General features: G+C 37.6%; 2 protein-coding genes across 2 annotated transcripts; one reads left to right on the top strand and one right to left on the bottom strand.

Moving 5' to 3' along the window:
• Positions 1 to 220: 220 nt before the first annotated feature.
• Positions 221 to 12,952, bottom strand: pigq (phosphatidylinositol glycan anchor biosynthesis, class Q). Its single transcript, XM_054607276.1, has 14 exons — positions 12,860 to 12,952; positions 11,171 to 11,368; positions 10,557 to 10,743; positions 9,956 to 10,170; positions 9,420 to 9,616; positions 9,029 to 9,160; positions 8,672 to 8,792; positions 8,074 to 8,200; positions 7,834 to 7,987; positions 4,155 to 4,266; positions 3,974 to 4,054; positions 3,385 to 3,499; positions 3,062 to 3,123; positions 221 to 2,611 (listed from the first exon to the last, which is right to left on the bottom strand). The coding sequence occupies exons 2-14, from the start codon at positions 11,321 to 11,323 to the stop codon at positions 2,459 to 2,461; spliced, it is 1,809 nt and encodes a 602-aa protein (XP_054463251.1). The 5' UTR covers positions 11,324 to 11,368; positions 12,860 to 12,952; the 3' UTR covers positions 221 to 2,458.
• A 1,457-nt stretch (positions 12,953 to 14,409) lies between these two features.
• Positions 14,410 to 17,652, top strand: eef2kmt (eukaryotic elongation factor 2 lysine methyltransferase). Its single transcript, XM_054607158.1, has 8 exons — positions 14,410 to 14,560; positions 15,226 to 15,288; positions 15,386 to 15,466; positions 16,347 to 16,448; positions 16,556 to 16,689; positions 16,788 to 17,032; positions 17,286 to 17,423; positions 17,545 to 17,652. The coding sequence occupies exons 1-8, from the start codon at positions 14,441 to 14,443 to the stop codon at positions 17,643 to 17,645; spliced, it is 984 nt and encodes a 327-aa protein (XP_054463133.1). The 5' UTR covers positions 14,410 to 14,440; the 3' UTR covers positions 17,646 to 17,652.
• The last annotated feature ends 218 nt before the right edge of the window (positions 17,653 to 17,870 follow it).

Genomic DNA, 17,870 nt, shown 5'->3' with positions numbered 1-17,870 from the left:
TTTATAATAATAATAATAATGTGAACATAAACGACCAATCACTGGCAGACTGGACACTAATCCAAATAAATCTAAGCACATTAATTCTGTTTGGAATTAATTAATAAGGCAGCGGCTCTTATTGACATTACAGATTAGATCAAATCATCTAAGACTCTCATGATTTCTATTACAAATATTTATAAACAGATAAACCTCATCTGAAAAGAGGAGACACCAGTATATTAAATAAGCATGGATTTTTATTAAATGAAAATGTAACATTTAGTTCAGATCATTAGTGGGATGAGTTCAAAAAGAAAAATTCACATTAAAATTTTGGGAAATCATCCTGCTCGTCTCCTAACCAAGAGTCAAATATCAGTTTTAAACTCTGATTGGCCACGAGATGTTTAGCATAGTTTAGCACAAAGACAGGAAACAGGGGTAAATTGTTAGCTTAGCACTATAAAAATCATCAATCAGTTTAAGTATCGTACCGTTTGTGCTGAGTAACACAGACAACAAGAGAAATTCCCAAACAGTTGGAGAGTTACATTTAATGAGAGCAGGTTCAGGTTGGTTGTTATAAAGAATTAAAAGGACAATATTTAATTAAAAGTGACATTAATTGGCACATAAAAAAAATAATTAAAAAACACAAATGATGACAAACTGACCCCAAGCAGAATCAGTCTTATAGTTATAAGGATTTATAACAGAACAGCATCACTGTTCATCTTCTTCTTTATGGAAGAAAAATGGCAACAAATGAACCTAAAATAAAACACTAATCATTTAATTTTGACTAAAACTATTAAAAGATTAACACACAAAATATTATTAAAGAAATAATTTAAAAAAAATCAGTTTTTCCAGTTTGTATCATTTAAAGTAGACTCTTTCTAATACTTTAATAAAATAAAATCTAAAAGACTACAACTATCTACATGATCAGTGCGGTTTATACATAAATACCCTGATTTCTAAGTGGAATTCTGCTCCTTTGGCAGTAGATCTTTTTTTTCACCACTGCCAATAATCAGCCACTGAAATATGTCAGAAACTACTGTCACATGCCAGTGATTACGCTGTTTTCATGTGGCATTACAGCAACAAAACAATCAGCATAAAACAACAATAAATTGACTTAGGAGTGGTCAAAAGGTTCCATACAGCAGCGAACAATACTGTGTTTCATGACAGATAATCAGACTGATGAGAGCTTAAACATCCAGAGTGAACTACAGTACATCAACTGACTCCTGGATGTTTGCTGTCATACAAACAGTGACGCACATGTTCAAGGAAAACAAGGTCAGTCGGCCTTTAAAAATAAGTTTGGTGTCATTTTCCTATGATGGGATATTAGGGACATTGTAGGTAAAAAAAAGAAAAAGAAAAGATAATTACGGAGACAGGAAGGGGATAATATTCAGAGAAAAAACTCAGAATTTGAGAGGTCAAAGTCATAAATTTACTAGAAATATATCTGGATATTCTTTGAGATTAAAGAGGTACATTTATGAGGCAAAAACTCACAAATTAACAATAAAAAATGTACCTGAAGGTTCGGAAAGATACATAAACGTGTTTCTTTCATGTTCTTTTATGAACATAGATAAATACTTATATAATTCATATATTTTGCACTCGGTGGCTAACAACCTTGCAAAATAAAGCCCTTTTTTTTGGTTGATTAAAGTAAAAATGTTGGCGTTTCTTTCTCACAAATTTACGACTTTAGAATCTCAGAGAATATTCAAGTTTTTTTCTCATAAATCGGTGTATTATTTCTCATAATATTACCCCCCCCCCCTTCTCCTTTGGCACTGTCATTTAATTTGTATTTTTTACTTCAATGGCCTTAATACGCCGTCATATTTTTTATTTAGTCTCATCTGAGGATTTAAAATGAATCTTATTTGAAAATGTGGGATCTTTGTGTCCCACATTTAAAACACAAAACATAATTGTTTGGTCTGTGTTGTTTCCTTGTGGGAAACACAGTGAGTACAAGATAATTACTGGAGTTTAATCTAATTTCTAATTTCTAATTCTGACCTAAGCAACAAAAGAAAACATCTGTCAAGTCCTTTATAAATTAATTAGAAAATAAAGGATTTTCATCATGTAGTGAAACTGTGATCGTAAATTAGTTTCACTACATGATGAAAATCCTTTATTTTCTAATTTACGATCACAGTTTCTTACAACAGCAGGACATGACTACTTGCTGGTTTTTATGTTTATGTCGTGTTCGCTGCACTCATTTTTGTTCCTCTTCTTCAAACTGATCAAATAAAAAGAGAGGTGACACCGTCAGGTTCTGTGTTTCTGTGTCGTTCTACTCATCTAACACGAACATAACATGTTTCCCTCCATCTCATTATTTATTCAGTCACTTCCCTTTCCTCTGTTCCCTCATCTCTCTCTCTCTCTCTCTCTCTCTCTCTCTCACATCTGTGGCTGATGTCTCTCAGTCCGTCTTGGTGGTTTTGTGCCTCCAGGGGTAAATCAGCTCCCCAACAAACAGTTTCTTAATGAGGGCCGCCCACGAGTCTTTGGGGTAACAGCTGTAAGTTGGGGTGCGGTAGGTCTGAACCACCGAGCTGAACTTCAAAGGGTTAATCTGAGGAGGAACACACAAGAGGACAAATACTGAAAAAGAGACTAAATGGAGATGCTCACATTATTTGTATTAAGTGGATGAAAAAGTATTTAATCCTTTACTTCAGTAAAACTACAGTGGGAGAACTGTGTGAAACTGGAAACATGGAGCATGGGGGTACAACGGATCTCAAAGCTCAGGGTTTGAATTGTATCACAGTTCTGAGTCTCGAAAAAAAGGGAGCAAACATAACTTTCAGAGATCCCAGATCAGATTTTTTTTATGCTGATACCGTCAGACGATCGTCGATGATCCATTTCGGGGACTTATAGTTGTGTTTTTCCACAAAATAAATGACCTAATTAAAAAGGCACATCTAGTCCTTCTCTCTAGTTGAGAAACCTCTGAATATGCAAATATTTTTAAGTTTAAAGTTGATCTTCAAACCAGAAACAAAACGTGACTTCTTACCTCCATCAGCAGGTGCAGGGCCGTCCCAGGCTCTTCACACAGCACCCTGAACTTCACACCCTCTGGAAAAGAACAGCGATTAGAGGAAAAGTCTGAACTAAACTGTGTCATCCATCCATAAAATCAGACCTTTTATTTCAAACTAAAAGACGTTCACACATTCAACTGTCTGTCTAAAATCTAACCAGATTACTTTCTGGTCTACAGGAAGAACCTGAGGTGTCAGCGACCAGTTTTATATTTGATTACATTTTCTTCTTGGTAACTCTGTTTTTTAGCAGTTTGGCACAAATAAAGTGGATCCGTGGTAAAAGTTGAAGTACCTGCCAGTCGGTAGGAGCGAGTGAGGCGGAGGACCACAGCAAACAGAGGGAAGGAGTTGATGAAGTCCACACTGAGGTGGAGGACTCCCTGGAACAGCACCACCACCAGACGCAGCTGCAAAACACGGGGACATTTAAGCCTGGAGGCACATTTTAAACTGGTCTAGAAGGTTTTTTTTAATTGTAACAAAGTGTTGTGTATATCTAATCATTTATTATTTGGATATGTTCCTAGTTTGCATTAAGTGGACACATTGAAACCCACATTTCATGATTTATTTAAAATGCTTACTCCACCCAGGAACTATTCATAGCCATTAATCACATCCCATGATAACCAATCTAATATTATTCAACTGTTTAAAACAAGTTGGAAAGAAAGAAACGCCATGTAATGTCCTGCATGTGCTAGCATGTGACGCGACTTTGGGGTCATAAATTCTAATAATTTCCAGGGAAGTTTAATGGGAAGAACATGTGGTGCTTGTTTTAGTGTCTAGAGGAAGTAACCTCAGAGGAACTTCTTTAAGAAAATATAATACAGAACAACCAACTCAATGAATGCAATATTTTCTTAAATAAGTCTAACCAGAGTGAAGACCAGGTAGTAGAGCGCTGTGGTCGGCAGCAGGAACAGCAGGACGGTGAACAGCAGCGTCCCGATGAAGAGCTGAAGACAAAAACACCAACACAGTAAACATCTGACTCTCTGTGAGGATGATGATGATGATGATGATGATGATGATGATGAGTGTGAGTGTGAGTGTCACCTGGTCCAGGTCATAGGAGCAGGAGTCCACTCTCTGTCTCAGGACGTTCCACTTCTTCCCTCTGAAGAGCCTCCAGAGAGACGAGAGGCCGTAGATCTTCAGACAGTACAACCTGACGGACACACGGACACAACTGATAACGGCCTCATATAAATATAATTTAATGTAGTATAATAAAACATAATATAATAAAAAAAAATATAAAAAATAAAACATCATAAAATATAAAATTTAATTTAATTAAATTTAATATAATCTAATATAATATAAGAACTTTATCCATTTTTATCAATTTATTAAACTTGTTAATTTTTTTACTGCCAAATATACCATGTCTCACCTGACCTTTAAAATATAAATTTTAGAAAAAATAAACACAACTATGTTCATAGACCTGAAAGGAAAGGAAGTTACATATCTGTGTTTCATTTACAGTCCTTTCTTTTGTTTGTATAATGCGCTAAATCCATATTTTATTTTAAGTTTGATGAATAAGATTGAGAGGCGAGCTTTTACCCTTTGGGAGGAACTTTAGGGACAAATAACAAATATTTAAATTTTGGTCACAAAAAACAACAACAACAACAACAACATAAACTGTAACTAAAAAATATCTATTTGTCTTTATAAACAGCTTTTAATAACATTCACTAACAGAATAATCCGTCCTAAAGACGGAGAGACAAGCTTTCTAAAACTATAATTCATCTTCTCCAACGTGGAAACTGCACTTGTGATCCCAGCAGGAGATATTTTTAGGTTCAGCACATACAGATTTAATAAGTCACTCTGACAAAGCTCCTCAAACTGAATTTGAGAAACACATATTCCAAGAGCTGCTGGAGCATAAATATGCAACAAGGAGTGAGTGGGTAATATTTCATTATGCACCGCGGGGCGACGGAGCCAAGCTATCTTTAGAGCAAATGCATAATTCAGTCTCAGCCTCTCTCCTCAACATCCAAGAGTATTATCATAGTGTTCGGCCCTCCATCACACCACACATCTACAAGAACTATTCAAATCAAAAGGGAGGCGACTGATTTAACAATATTAAGAAGTAGACTCCTAATCTAATCTCCTGACTGGATTTACCAGAGGAGATATGTCCGGACATGCCTCTACATGCCTCGACATGTTATTAAATTAATGAATGACAAGCTGATGGTGACAGAGTTTGAACTATATTTAGATCTTTGCACCAGGATATTTTTAAATTCCATATTTTCTCATGGAGCTCAAGTCAGCTTTTCAGTTTTTCAGCCAGAGTAGATGTTCCACAATTAAGCCAATGACGACGTTAACATGCTGAAGTTTAGCAGGTAATGTTTAAAATCTATCTTAGTTTAGCATGTTACCATGATGCGTATTATCATTAAATACACAGTCCAGCTGAGGCTGATTGGTTTATGACCAAATACCTGCAGGACGAAACAAAGTATTGGACATGTTAACATGTTGACCTGGTGATGGCGCTAGATGAAAAGTTATAGGATCAATAAAGTTATTACAGTTCATCCTGAGGGGAACAAGAATGATGAATCACATTTCATCACAATCCATCCAAGAGTTGATGAGATATTTCACTAAAAAGCACAGATATCAACCTCTAGGCGGTTGAGGATCAACCAAGTCTGCAGGATTTATCCTCTGGGGATCATGAATGTGTGTAAAACATTTCATGGCAATCCATAGTATAGTTGTTGAAATATTTCACTGAAAACCTAAAATATCAACCTCATGGTGGTGTTAGAGGAAAAGTCAGAGGATCGCCAAAGTCGGAAGGATTTATCCTCTGGGGATCACAAATGTTTTTCACAAAACTTCATGGCAATCCATTGAATAGTTGTTGATATATTTCACTGAGAACCACAATTATTGCCCTCATGATTGTGCTAGAGAAGGCTCACTAAAATCAGCAGGATTTATCCTCTGGGGTTCATGACTGTTTGTAAAACATTTCATGGCAATCCATCAAATAGTTTAAATATTTCAGTCTTGGAAAAACACACTTCTTGAGCGGACTGTCTATAGAGTTGAGCAGAAAAACAGAGCGACACAAATAACGTAGTCAGACTGAAAGAAACGACTTAAAGCACTGAATTTTTTTTTAAAACCGTCTGTTATGCAACAGTGACGTAAAACAAAACATCCCGTTCTGCAGGTCGGATGATATATGTGTTGTTGTACCAGCTACAATTAAAGGCATGATAATAACGGTACTCTCTGCTTTCTCTGAAGGGAAAACACAACACAGTTACTTTTAATGTTTGCATGACAACTAATCTTCCAACGTTGTGGAATTTTCTTTTGATCGGCATCATCGTCAAAAAGATACTTCTTATGTTTTTAAAGATCTCCTGACTTTTTATTTAGCACCAAAGTTAGGAAAACATATTACAGTCTTAAAGAAGATGACCACGGAACCTAAAAGGGAGATCTTTGTTTTCATTATCATTGTTATTATCATTTTATTCATTTATTTGAATTTGTGGGCTTGTTCTTACCGTTTCATCATATTTAATAATCAATTTTTATCTTAGTTTGTCTTTCTTTAGTTAATCTGGACTTTCTGGTGTTATATTGCCTGGTTTTTAATAGTTGCTATATAAAATATAGTTATTATAATTATTTTTCCATTTTACTCTCCTGGTATAGATGAAGGAACAGTATCGATCTTTTTGCAACATCAGCTCCACTTAACCCCACAATGTCTCTCAGAAAGGTTATAATAAGACTAAGAGAATAAAGTACAGGTCAATAAGGAACTGTAATGAAAATGTCTCAGCTAGAGCAACAGAGGAAGAGAAAGGTTGGAAAAATACGCCCCCTGTGGGTAATTTAAAGGAACATCTCAAATAAATCCACAGTGCATCTCAAATCCATATTTCATAATAATTCTAAGCTTTTTTGAATATTTACAGTAAGTAAATCAAAAATACTCAAAAAAGAGTCAGTATGCATACAAAAATAAGAATATAACACTTATTTTACTGTTGCACTTTGTTTACATTTATTTACAAACTTGTATTTATGTTGAATTATTATTGAACTATAGGTTTGCACCTATTTTTGTATCTTGTTTGAACATGATGTTCATTTGTTCATTCTTTTTGTTTTGCACCGGGACCATGTTTGGATGACCAATAATTTAACTTTTCTTCTTTTTACTTGTTTTTCGAAAGGTGTGGTATACGGCATACATGTCTTTATATATTATGGAGACGGACATTTACTTTATAATTATACGTTCAAGCAAAACCATTTGTTTATTTCCACTTTAAAGCCCATTATTGCTTCATCATGTTCAGGGTCTAGAGTATCACAGACAACCATTCACACTCACATTCACAGTTACAAGTAATCAAATAATTAAATTAACCTAAGCTGCCTATGGTTAATTTATTCAATTAACCTAAGGTGACTAAGGAGAAACTCTACAGAGAAACTCCAAACACAAGGTTCATCCAGCCTCAGAATCGAACCCGGGCCCCTCTTGCTGTGAGCTGACGGTGCGAGCCAATACACCACCGTGCAGCCCTCTACAGGAACAACACTCCTCAAGCAAAAACTAAGAGTTATGACCAACGTGCTCCTCATTTATTTAACAAACAGCCCCGGGTTCTTTGACTCATCAACTAAACATAAACCAGCAGTCCTACCGGCGCTGAGGTCTCACCTGGCTCCGTAGACGTAGAAGCAGTAGATGTGGAAGGTGAGCAGGGCGACCATGTCGGAGAGCAGCGAGAGGGCAAAGGTCAGGCCGAAGCAGGCCGACAGGCCTCCGTACCACAGGATCCCCTCGATGAAGGGGGACATCAGGTGGACGTAGCCTGGACGGAGACATGATGCATGTTGGTGAATCAAGCCTGGAGCTCAGCTCTGTTTTATGTGTTCAGTGTTCTGTGCTGCGACTCACTGATCCACAGGTGGATGTGGTAGAGGAAGAAGCGGCCCAGGACCTGATCCAGGGCCCGGTTCATCTTCAGCCCGGCGGGAGCTCCCATCAGCCACTGCAGCAGCTCCTCCAGCTCTTTAGCCACATGCTGAGGAAGAACCACACCGGTTAAACGTTGTGATGAAGAAAGTCTGACAACACCGGTTCAAATTTCAGACACATCTGAAGATTTGTCAGTAGACTGTGTTTAGAATGTTTTTAATCAATCAAACATTTCCAAAGGTTAATAATTAAATATCAAGGTCAATAATTACTTGACCCAAACCTAAACTTTCTGGCAGTATCTTGAAAAAGTCATGTTTTCAATTCACAAAACACAAAATCCTTCAAAAATTCTGTGGTGTCTTTGAATGGAAGCCAGAAGTGGAAATAGTTCTGGACTCATTAACTTTAAGATCAAAACTTAAAGAAAACCCCCCCAAAAAAATGTTTTGGTTGGGTTTGTAATCGGTTGGAAAAGATGGTGCCAATGTGCCCAAACAAATTTAAGCATGATTTTATTATTTTTATTATCATCATCATTCATTTTAAACTACTGATCTCAATAATAAACACGTACATCAGCTGCAGGCACCAGTGCGTTGGCTAACATGGAGATGTGGTTGTCTCTGTAGAGCCACCAGATGAGCAACATGCCGAGAGACACGTCCACCAGGAAGGACACCACGATGTTCGCTTTCCTACAGACAGACAGGCAGAGAGAAAGACAGTCAGAAACAGAGAGAGAGAGAGAGAGAGAGAGAGAGAGAGAGAGAGAGAGACAGACAGGGAGACAGAGAGAGAGAGAGTGAGAGAGAGAGACAGACAGACAGGGAGACAGAGAGAGAGAGAGAGAGAGAGAGAGCTGACCTAAATTTGTCCAAAATGTACATAATTTATTACATAGTTTTTTTCTATGTTGCTGTTAAACAGTCACCTCATGAACTGCGTGTGTCCGGCGGCGGGTTTCATTGAGCTGAGCGTCCTCATGTGTTCCGTTCTGTAGCTCAGCTGGACGCAGGTGGACAACTTACTGGACAGGAAGCGCAGCGGGTAAAGACTGAAGATCCTAAAGAGGAAATATGATTATGAAGATGATGATGATGCTGTTTAGAGTGTCGCTGCCTCACAGCGTCTGGATCCGAGTCGTTTTTTGTATAAATCTATTGTAAATACTAGATTTAAAACACAACTAGGACAGAATATTTTATTAATCTCTATAAGAAAAATAGATTTTTCATTTTAAAAGTATCTATCGTATAGTGAAAGCAGCACAAATTAAACATAAACATTCTTTATATTAACGGTCTAGTTTCCTCCCTCCTCACCGGAAGTTACAGATCCAGGACCAGATGGAGAGCAGCCAGCTGATGAGCATGCAGAGCGGGATGGAGGCCTGTTTCAGGAGCTCCACGATGATGCTGGCCTCCCGGCCTTCAGACTGCCAGTGAGTCGACTTCAGCGGACCATCGTCGTATCGGTCCAAGAAGAACAGGGGAGCGTTGCCGGCCACCGTCTGGAACATCTGGACCAGAGGAGGAGGAGGAGGAAGATGTTGGGGGATACACATGACTACCTGCTTACATGGACTTGTACACTGAGCCACAATAGCACATGCACTTCACTCTGTATGTCCTCTGGCAACATGTCAAGTTGTATTTTTTGATAATTTACATAAAACAAGATGAAAAACAAGTAAACTTCATGCTGCATTAAGAATTCTTCTCTTAAGAACTTTTTTTTTGCTTAAACATGCTAAAACATAAACTGAGAATTGCATCCTCCACACTTCAAACTGATTTAATCAAAGAAAAATAATCAGGAATCAAAATGATAAGCAGCAGCTTCTCTTTCATTTCTGTACCTGTCTCAGCTCGGACGGCGGATCCGTTTTGGGGTCAGGAACTCCGTTCTCGACGGGGTGAAGCTGCGAGAACATCACCTGCTTCTGCTCGTAGTGGACGAAGATCACCTTCCCCTCTTCCTCCTCCTCCTCCTGCTGCTGTTCTTCATCACCTCCAGACTCGCCGTCACCTCCCTCAACCTTCTTTTTCTTCTCCCACTGAACTACTTTTCCATCTGGCCACGACAAAGATACAATTATTGTAAACTCCTGATAGCTTTCTTTACTTCCGTAAACAGGACGTCCTGCTGAGGTTAAGTAAGAACTCCACACAGATAAGAAACTAATATTAACTGAGAAAATGAAATAAATTAAATGGATTGAAGCTGTGTATCAGTGATTCATACTTAAAAATAGGACATTGGCAATTGGTCTCGCAAATTCCCCCCAAAACCAGCAAATTATTAAAAGTTGAATTGATTCTTGCAAAAGAGTCGTAAACTGAACTACTGATGAGAACTTAATATAACCTTTTCTATATTTCTATCAGTCTTAAACTAAGCCAGCAGTGACCTTCAGTACTGCTGTATAAACCCAGTGGGTATCAGTCTGAGGGTCTTACTCTGATCCCGGTGGAGGACCTGGCAGGTGAAGCCCATCTTGCCCAGCTCGCGGTTGATCTGGAGCCATCGTTCCTTGGGGAAGATGGTGCTGAGGTCTCTGAGGAAGCTCTCCATGCCCTCCTGACCGTCTTTGGGTAAACTCCACGAGCCCAGCACCGACAGCTCCACCCCACTCTTGGCCTGCATCTGGTTGAAGAAAGGGGAGGAGGACGGAGGAATAAGGACTTTTCACTTTTGTACCTTAGAAAGGCAGTGTGCCTTTGCTTTTTTTGGAATAAGATTTTTAATTTCAGTTCAAGTACAAACTAGCAAGAATTATGTCCAGCTTTCATCTTTGTTTGGATCAGAAAAAGATGAGAAACAGGTTAACAATCTTGTTTTAATGTGCAGCAGATTTACTCTTTTGTCAGCCAAATGGTTAAAAATGTCCTTGAGGAGTCTGAAATCAACTTCAAAACAGCAGTTAAAGTTGTTCACAAAATCACTACATATTATTATATTATAATCTTCCAAAAAAGCGGATACTTGGCTCTGTGACTATAATGTCATATCAACCCATGAGAGGCTAAATTTGACCCTAATCCAGAGCTGAGGATTTCGGTGCTGCACTGACCTTCTGGACGTACTGTTTGACCTGTCCCGGGATGAACGGGTAGTGAATGACCGCCAGCACTACGGCTGAGTCATGGCCAGAGATCCAGCGTCCGACCAGCAGGCCGCTGTCCGCCCGGTTACAGCACTGTGGGAAGAAAACCTTCAGCACCATGATGTCACTGAAGCTCAGCGTTCAGCCTCCAGCAGCTCTGATGATCTGAGAGAGAGAAGGAAAAACAACCACTTACTTCTACCTCTGATGGACAGAACGAGGGCCAGCTGCTGCTTTTCTAGATTTCTATTATTACTATAAAAAACAATAATGTGTTAGCCCATCAACAACAAGAGGCTGGTATAAAGCAGATCGACCAGTAAAATGAACTTACTCAATGTAAAAATCCCCCAATCGTTGAGAGTACAATGTGATATTTTTGACATTTGATATTTATGAAACGAGATGTCAAACAAGTAACTTTACTGTTTAACTATTGAATACTGGAAATGAGAATATCTATACATGTCTGAGTAACCGTTGCTAAAATTTGTTTGTACTACGATATGTTGAAGTTTTCACCAATTTCACCTTTTCATTTTCTGGTATTTTTTACTTCTACATTTAACTCCACTATTTATTTGATAACTGAAGTAATTTAGCAGATTTAGATGAATAATACAAAATATAGTAAACAAATACACTATGATTTATTATAATGGAGAAAGATGAGTAAAAAAGAAAATAAGTAAAACATTACAGTGATATAGGTTGAATGAAAAAAATATTATCAAATGATATAAGATAAGATAAAATAAGATAATCCTTTATTAGTCCCGCAGTGGGGAAATTTACAGGATTACAGCAGCATAGATATAGTGCAAACAAGGTAGATAGTAGAAAAAACAAACAAGTATTTTAAATAAGTAAGAAAAAGAAAAATCCACAAGAACTAAAAAAATAAATCTTATAAATACAGTACATATAATGAACTTTATTCTTTTACATTGCAGTATGTATACAAGTATTTTTTGATGGTAGTACTTAGTGCTCCAGAACATTTTTGAATGCAGGACTTTTACTTGTAGCGTAGTATTTCTTCACTGTGGTATTGCTACTTATGATTCAGTAAAAAAATATGAGTGCTTCTTCCACAACTGGGGAAAAGAAAAAACATCAAGTAAAAATAAAAAAGAATTGTAACAAAATATATTATCATACCTATATATATGTTGGGCGAATCGAAGAGTGGATTTTGTTATTCAAGTTATATATTTATTTTCTAAAGGAGTTTTCTGGACAAACAGAACTGAACGGCACGAGGCGGTTGTCCTCCTTTCATGCCCTTCAAATATTGAATGTCTGGCGTGTTGTGGCAACAGCCAGAGCCCGGGGCAGATATTGATGCCCGGGGCAGATATTGATGTCAATTAGCGAGCGAGCAAAGAAAGTAGGTTAGCTTTACTTTTAGCAAAAAACAAATGCGGGGAAATGCAAATAAAATATGTTTCTGTTTATTTTTAAAAGGGACAATGCACATTAATAAAAATGAGCGCTTGAGTCCATCGTGTTAATGCGTCAGATTAAGCAATAAAGGCTGTTTTTCGTCTGCATTTAAATACAAAGTCATGACGCTACAACGTCTTGAGGAGATGTTTAACGTTAACTTTGTGTTTCGACGGTATTGACTCCAAATACGTGTGTAAAAACAGTTACCTTCTTTAACACCGAGAGAAGCGTTCACCCTCCATTTGTAACGTCGAGTAGAGTTTTGCTAAGTCGCCATATTGTTTGTTGACAGTCCGTTGCATAAAATGCTCCGGTAGGAAACACCGCGTTCATGTTGGTTCCTACCATCGTCGGATTTCTCGTCGAGTTGTATTTTAAATTTTACATCTCATAAGACTTTATTTTAATGTCATACATTTTTTTTGTAAACTCTCTCAAATATGTTTTGGATTCAGTTCAGTCATTAAGTTTTTTTGCGTTCACCGGAAGTTTTCACAATAAAGCCTTAGACTCTAATCTGTGCCAAAAATGTGATGTGAACAACATTCAACAAATATTAACACATGGAAACAGGAGTCTGGGGAAAGTTAAAGTGGTTTACTGATGAAGTAATATATAAATATAAGAATATTAACAATTTTATTAACTTTTAAAAAATCTAGCTCATACCCTTGAAAAGCCTATGTTACTTTCTGGCCAAAGTTTTTCTTCTGGTTAACCCCAGGCACTATAGTTAGATGTTTTATTAATTAATGAATTCCAATTTACATAATTTATGTTTTGCATTTGACTTTTAAAGCAGTTTAACTGTACATCAGTGAAAATACAGTGTGATATGTTTATTTACATATTTAACATAAATAGACATTTGTATTTATGTTTGGACAAACTGTTAAAGCAGTCCTATAGTATGCCAAATAACTAAGTTAATAGACTGATCAAATTTGTTATTTTCTGTCTATTGAAAAATTAGAAAAGTCAAAATCCTTTAGTCCTGCTACTTTGTTGTCATTAAAACATTAAATTGATTATGTCCATACTGTAATCATCAAAATAATTATTTAGTATTAGAACGAGAAAATTGATTAGAAATAATGTACAATACTACTACTACCTCTACTACTACTACTACTACTACTACTACTACTACTAATAATAATAATAATAATAATAATAATAATAATAATAATCATCATCAAAATAATAAGTATAATTATGAATATGAATAATAATAATGATATGCTTGTTACTCACCACTGAATGCCCAGATGTGTGCTGTTGTCAGAGTTATTGGTGATTGAGGAGTTGGCCCAACTGTAAAGAGATTTATCTCCTTCTGCAGTGACACAGCAAGAAAAGAGCGGGATGAACACCTCCAACAGACTAAAAATAACAACAAATATGTTCTTGACAGATTATGAATATCATACCCTTTAAGTCTTAAATGTCTTCCCACATGAGAGACAGTGCAAGGATATGAAAAGATCTACTTAAACTTTGTGTGTTTAAACAAAACAGGGTTTAACCATTGTTATTATTATTATCTTATTTAATTTGTTTACTTTATTTATTAATTTATATATACAAATGCATGAAATCCAACATACATATTTATATATTTTTTTCTTCCATCCATTTTTCTTTACAAATTTGAAACTGATGTTAATTATAGATGGAATAAACTAATTTGAATAAAAAACTACAATACCCAGTAGTGTCGGTCTAGAGAGGAACGATCGCGATGCCTTATGGGTAAGCAGGAAGTAAACACAAACACGTTGGGAGAACATGGAGCATTCGGAGCAGAACCAAACCTCAGACAGTAAAATAGTAAATAAGACGGATGTTTTATGGGACTTTCAGGTGTCTTTCTTCGCTATGAGTCGTCTGGTTTCATTTCCGTGGACTGTGAGTATCACTGGGTGAAGTGAGGCCATCGTTAGACCAAACTTCATTCAAGTTTTGCTGTCTTTTTTGTGATTTTCTACCAAGTGGCAAACTGTTTGGTGTCAGATTATGATTCATATTACTTCACAAATCAGCGCATCCTCCTGTGTAATTCGGCACAACTGTCTTTACTGTGTTCTGGACATAAATGAGCAAAAATTGAATTTGGACATAATAGGAGATACTAGGTTGCCTTTTAAAGTTGATTTGTTTGAATGCCTATTTAATAAAGGTCTAATTTAGTTTTTTTAATTCAATGGTTGTATTTGCCACATGCATAAAAAATGTGTATAGTGAAATGCAGGGTGTACTAAAAAAAGTTGGAAATTATAAATAATAATTAGAATAAGAATAAATTTATGAATTAGGAAAACTAAATATAGATGAAACCGTTATTTTAGTTTGAATATCAAAGTCAAAATGCTGATAATAAAAGGTGTTATTTTGAGAGACATTTAGAATTGTGATATTAAATCTATAATCATGTCAAAAAATGGAGGTTTATTTTACTTTTCTGTGAGTTCTAATACACATGTTGATACTAATACAATATATTAGCAAAAACACAACTCAATAAAGGCTTTAAAGAGCTTCATAATTTCTAACTGACAATTTCTACATTTCAGTTTTTAGAAAAAGATCTTGAATGCAACAAATCATCAGATCTGATTTCAGACATCCTCAAACTGGTAAGTCAGCCTGCACACAAACCGTTCATGATTTTCTGATCATAAAAAAATTTCATCAATAGAATAATCAATAAAGCATCTTTTGTGTTTTTGACAGACGTGTCTTCACTCTTTGTGCCGGAAGTTTCCACCATCAGTCAGATACAGGAAGCTGTTCCTCTCCGAGCTCATCAGACGGGTTGGTGGTCCGTCAGCTTGTCTCTGAACAACGTTTATATTAATCTGTTGGTATTGTGTTATTTCACTGTTGTTTCCCTAATAATGTCTTTAAAGTTTCCGGGAAATAACAGGGTAATTTGGTGCTAATTATTGGGAAAATGAGTTATGAGACTGTTCATTTAATAGGTTTAGTTTAAAACCTGTTGTTGATTTCCAGAGAAACTCCTTTTAAAAAACCAGAGTCAATTCATCAGTCAGTTATTTGTGGCTGCAACTTACTTACTTTTCATAATTTTGTTTTAATAATGTAACATTTTTAACTCTATGCATCACCTCTATTGCTTACATTTTTTTTGCTTTACATTATAACGCTAACATGTTGGCATGCCAAGTTAGAATTATTCTCGAAGTACAGCTGAGGCTGATGGGCTCGAGCAACCAGTGAACGGGAAGTGACTATATTTTGAGTACAGAGGAGTGACGTAGAGACGGCGTATACGTCTCTGGTAGACCTGTCAATCACAGTGTAGCCCCGCCCTAAAGCATACCCTGCTTTATGGTCTATTTGACTCTAAATGGAGCATCATTTACTAAATGAACATCATGCTGTATTGAAGAAGACTTGAAACTAGAGATTGAGACCATAAACTCATGTTTACAATGTTTACTGAGGGAATAAATCAAGAGAGAAGTAGAGTCATTTTCTCATAGACTTCTATACAACCAGAGGAGTCTCCCCCTGATGGACAGTAGAGAGAATGCAGGTTTTAAGACACTTCCCCATCGCCTTCACTCGCAGAACCGGAGGTTGCCGCCTGTTTTTTATTGAAATATGGGACAAGTTGCTACAGATGTGTTCACTAAAGTAACGCGGCTCCTCTGGTATTGTGTCTCCACAGCAGGAGGTTGCAGGCTGCGATCCGCTGGACGAGCTGTACGATGCTCTGGCCGAAGTGGTCGGAGCTCAAGACACGACCGAGTGCTACAAGAGCTACCTGCTGGTACAAAGACCGGCTGCGACGTTCACCGGATCACAGCCAGGCTGAGATTTTCTGTTTATAAAATAAATGAGTATTAACACTTCTGTTGTTGGTCTTTTTTCCTGCAGCCCAGCGGTGATGCTGTCAGTCTGCTGGAGAACGTGGCTCTGATCTCAGAGGGGACCACCGGCCTGGTGACCTGGGAGGCTGCTCTCTACCTGGCAGAGTGGGCTCTGGACCACCAGGACACCTTCACCGGCAGGTAACCAAAACTTCTAAAACCACCAGGAGAAGAAGGTCATCGATGAGAGAATATTGTTGAACCTGTCCCCGTTCCCTTCGGTCTCCTCCGGTCTGCAGGACGGTTCTGGAGCTGGGCAGCGGCGCGGGTTTGACCGGCATCACCATCTGTCGCTCCTGCAGCCCGAAGAGATACGTCTTCAGCGACTGTCACCACAGAGTCCTGCAGAAGCTGAGAGACAACGTGCGGCTGAACGGTCTGAGTGAGACGACGGCCAGTACGGTCGGCGTGGAGGAGATGGACTGGACGACGGCCACGGAGGAGCAGATCGCTCAGATCGGAGCCGACATCGTCATCGCTGCAGGTCGGAGACACAATGTTTACAGCTTTATGATCTGTTTAAAGGACGGTTTCACCAGAATCCGACCCGTTGGCTCCGATGACGAGCTTTAAGAAGAACTATATAGAAACAGACAATCTTCTCTCTGATGGTCTCGTTTACTGATGGAGGTCACATAGAGGATCAGGACTAAACTGAGACTGATAAAGTTCCTCACCGTAATTTAAAAGAAAGCTTTATTATTCTTTAAAGTTCATGTTTCCTCCCTCTGGTGCAGATGTGGTGTATGACCCAGATGTTGTGGAGAGTCTGGTGGAGCTGCTGTCAAAGATCCTGAGGAGTTCGTCTCCGGAGGTCTTCATCTGCTCCACCATCAGAAACCAGGAGACGTACGGCGGCTTTAAGCAGCAGCTCGGTGAGAGACAAGCTTTTCTAAAGTCACTTTATGGATAAGGCCAGTGGTGTTTTGTTTTATTTATACTTATTGACACCTTTTGGTTGCTGTTAACTGACTGAATATGTTTTTATTTTGACAGAAGAGGCAGGAATCCGACATCATGTGATCACAGGAGCCGTCAGCCAGGTGTTTCCTTACAGCAGAGTCTCTGCTATAGAAATTATCAAACTGTTCAGGTGACACGACTGTAGCTCAATAAAGATTTTATTTACAAATATACATCGTATCAAAGTCTCCTTTTTATACATTCAAGTGCTCTGAAGTAGAATTTATTTATACTGGAATGAAAGGTTTGTGCTTTATATTAAGGTCCTGGTATTAAGCGTTAGTTCACAGGTAACAAGGATCTTATAAGATGATTATTAACATTATTATATGTTAATAAGACTATATAATTGTTAATAA

Source organism: Anoplopoma fimbria, chromosome 11 (assembly GCF_027596085.1).
Source record: "Anoplopoma fimbria isolate UVic2021 breed Golden Eagle Sablefish chromosome 11, Afim_UVic_2022, whole genome shotgun sequence".
Classification (NCBI taxonomy): domain Eukaryota; kingdom Metazoa; phylum Chordata; class Actinopteri; order Perciformes; family Anoplopomatidae; genus Anoplopoma; species Anoplopoma fimbria.
The sequence above is the reverse complement of the archived record's forward strand: the minus strand, read 5'-3'. Positions and strand labels throughout refer to the sequence as shown.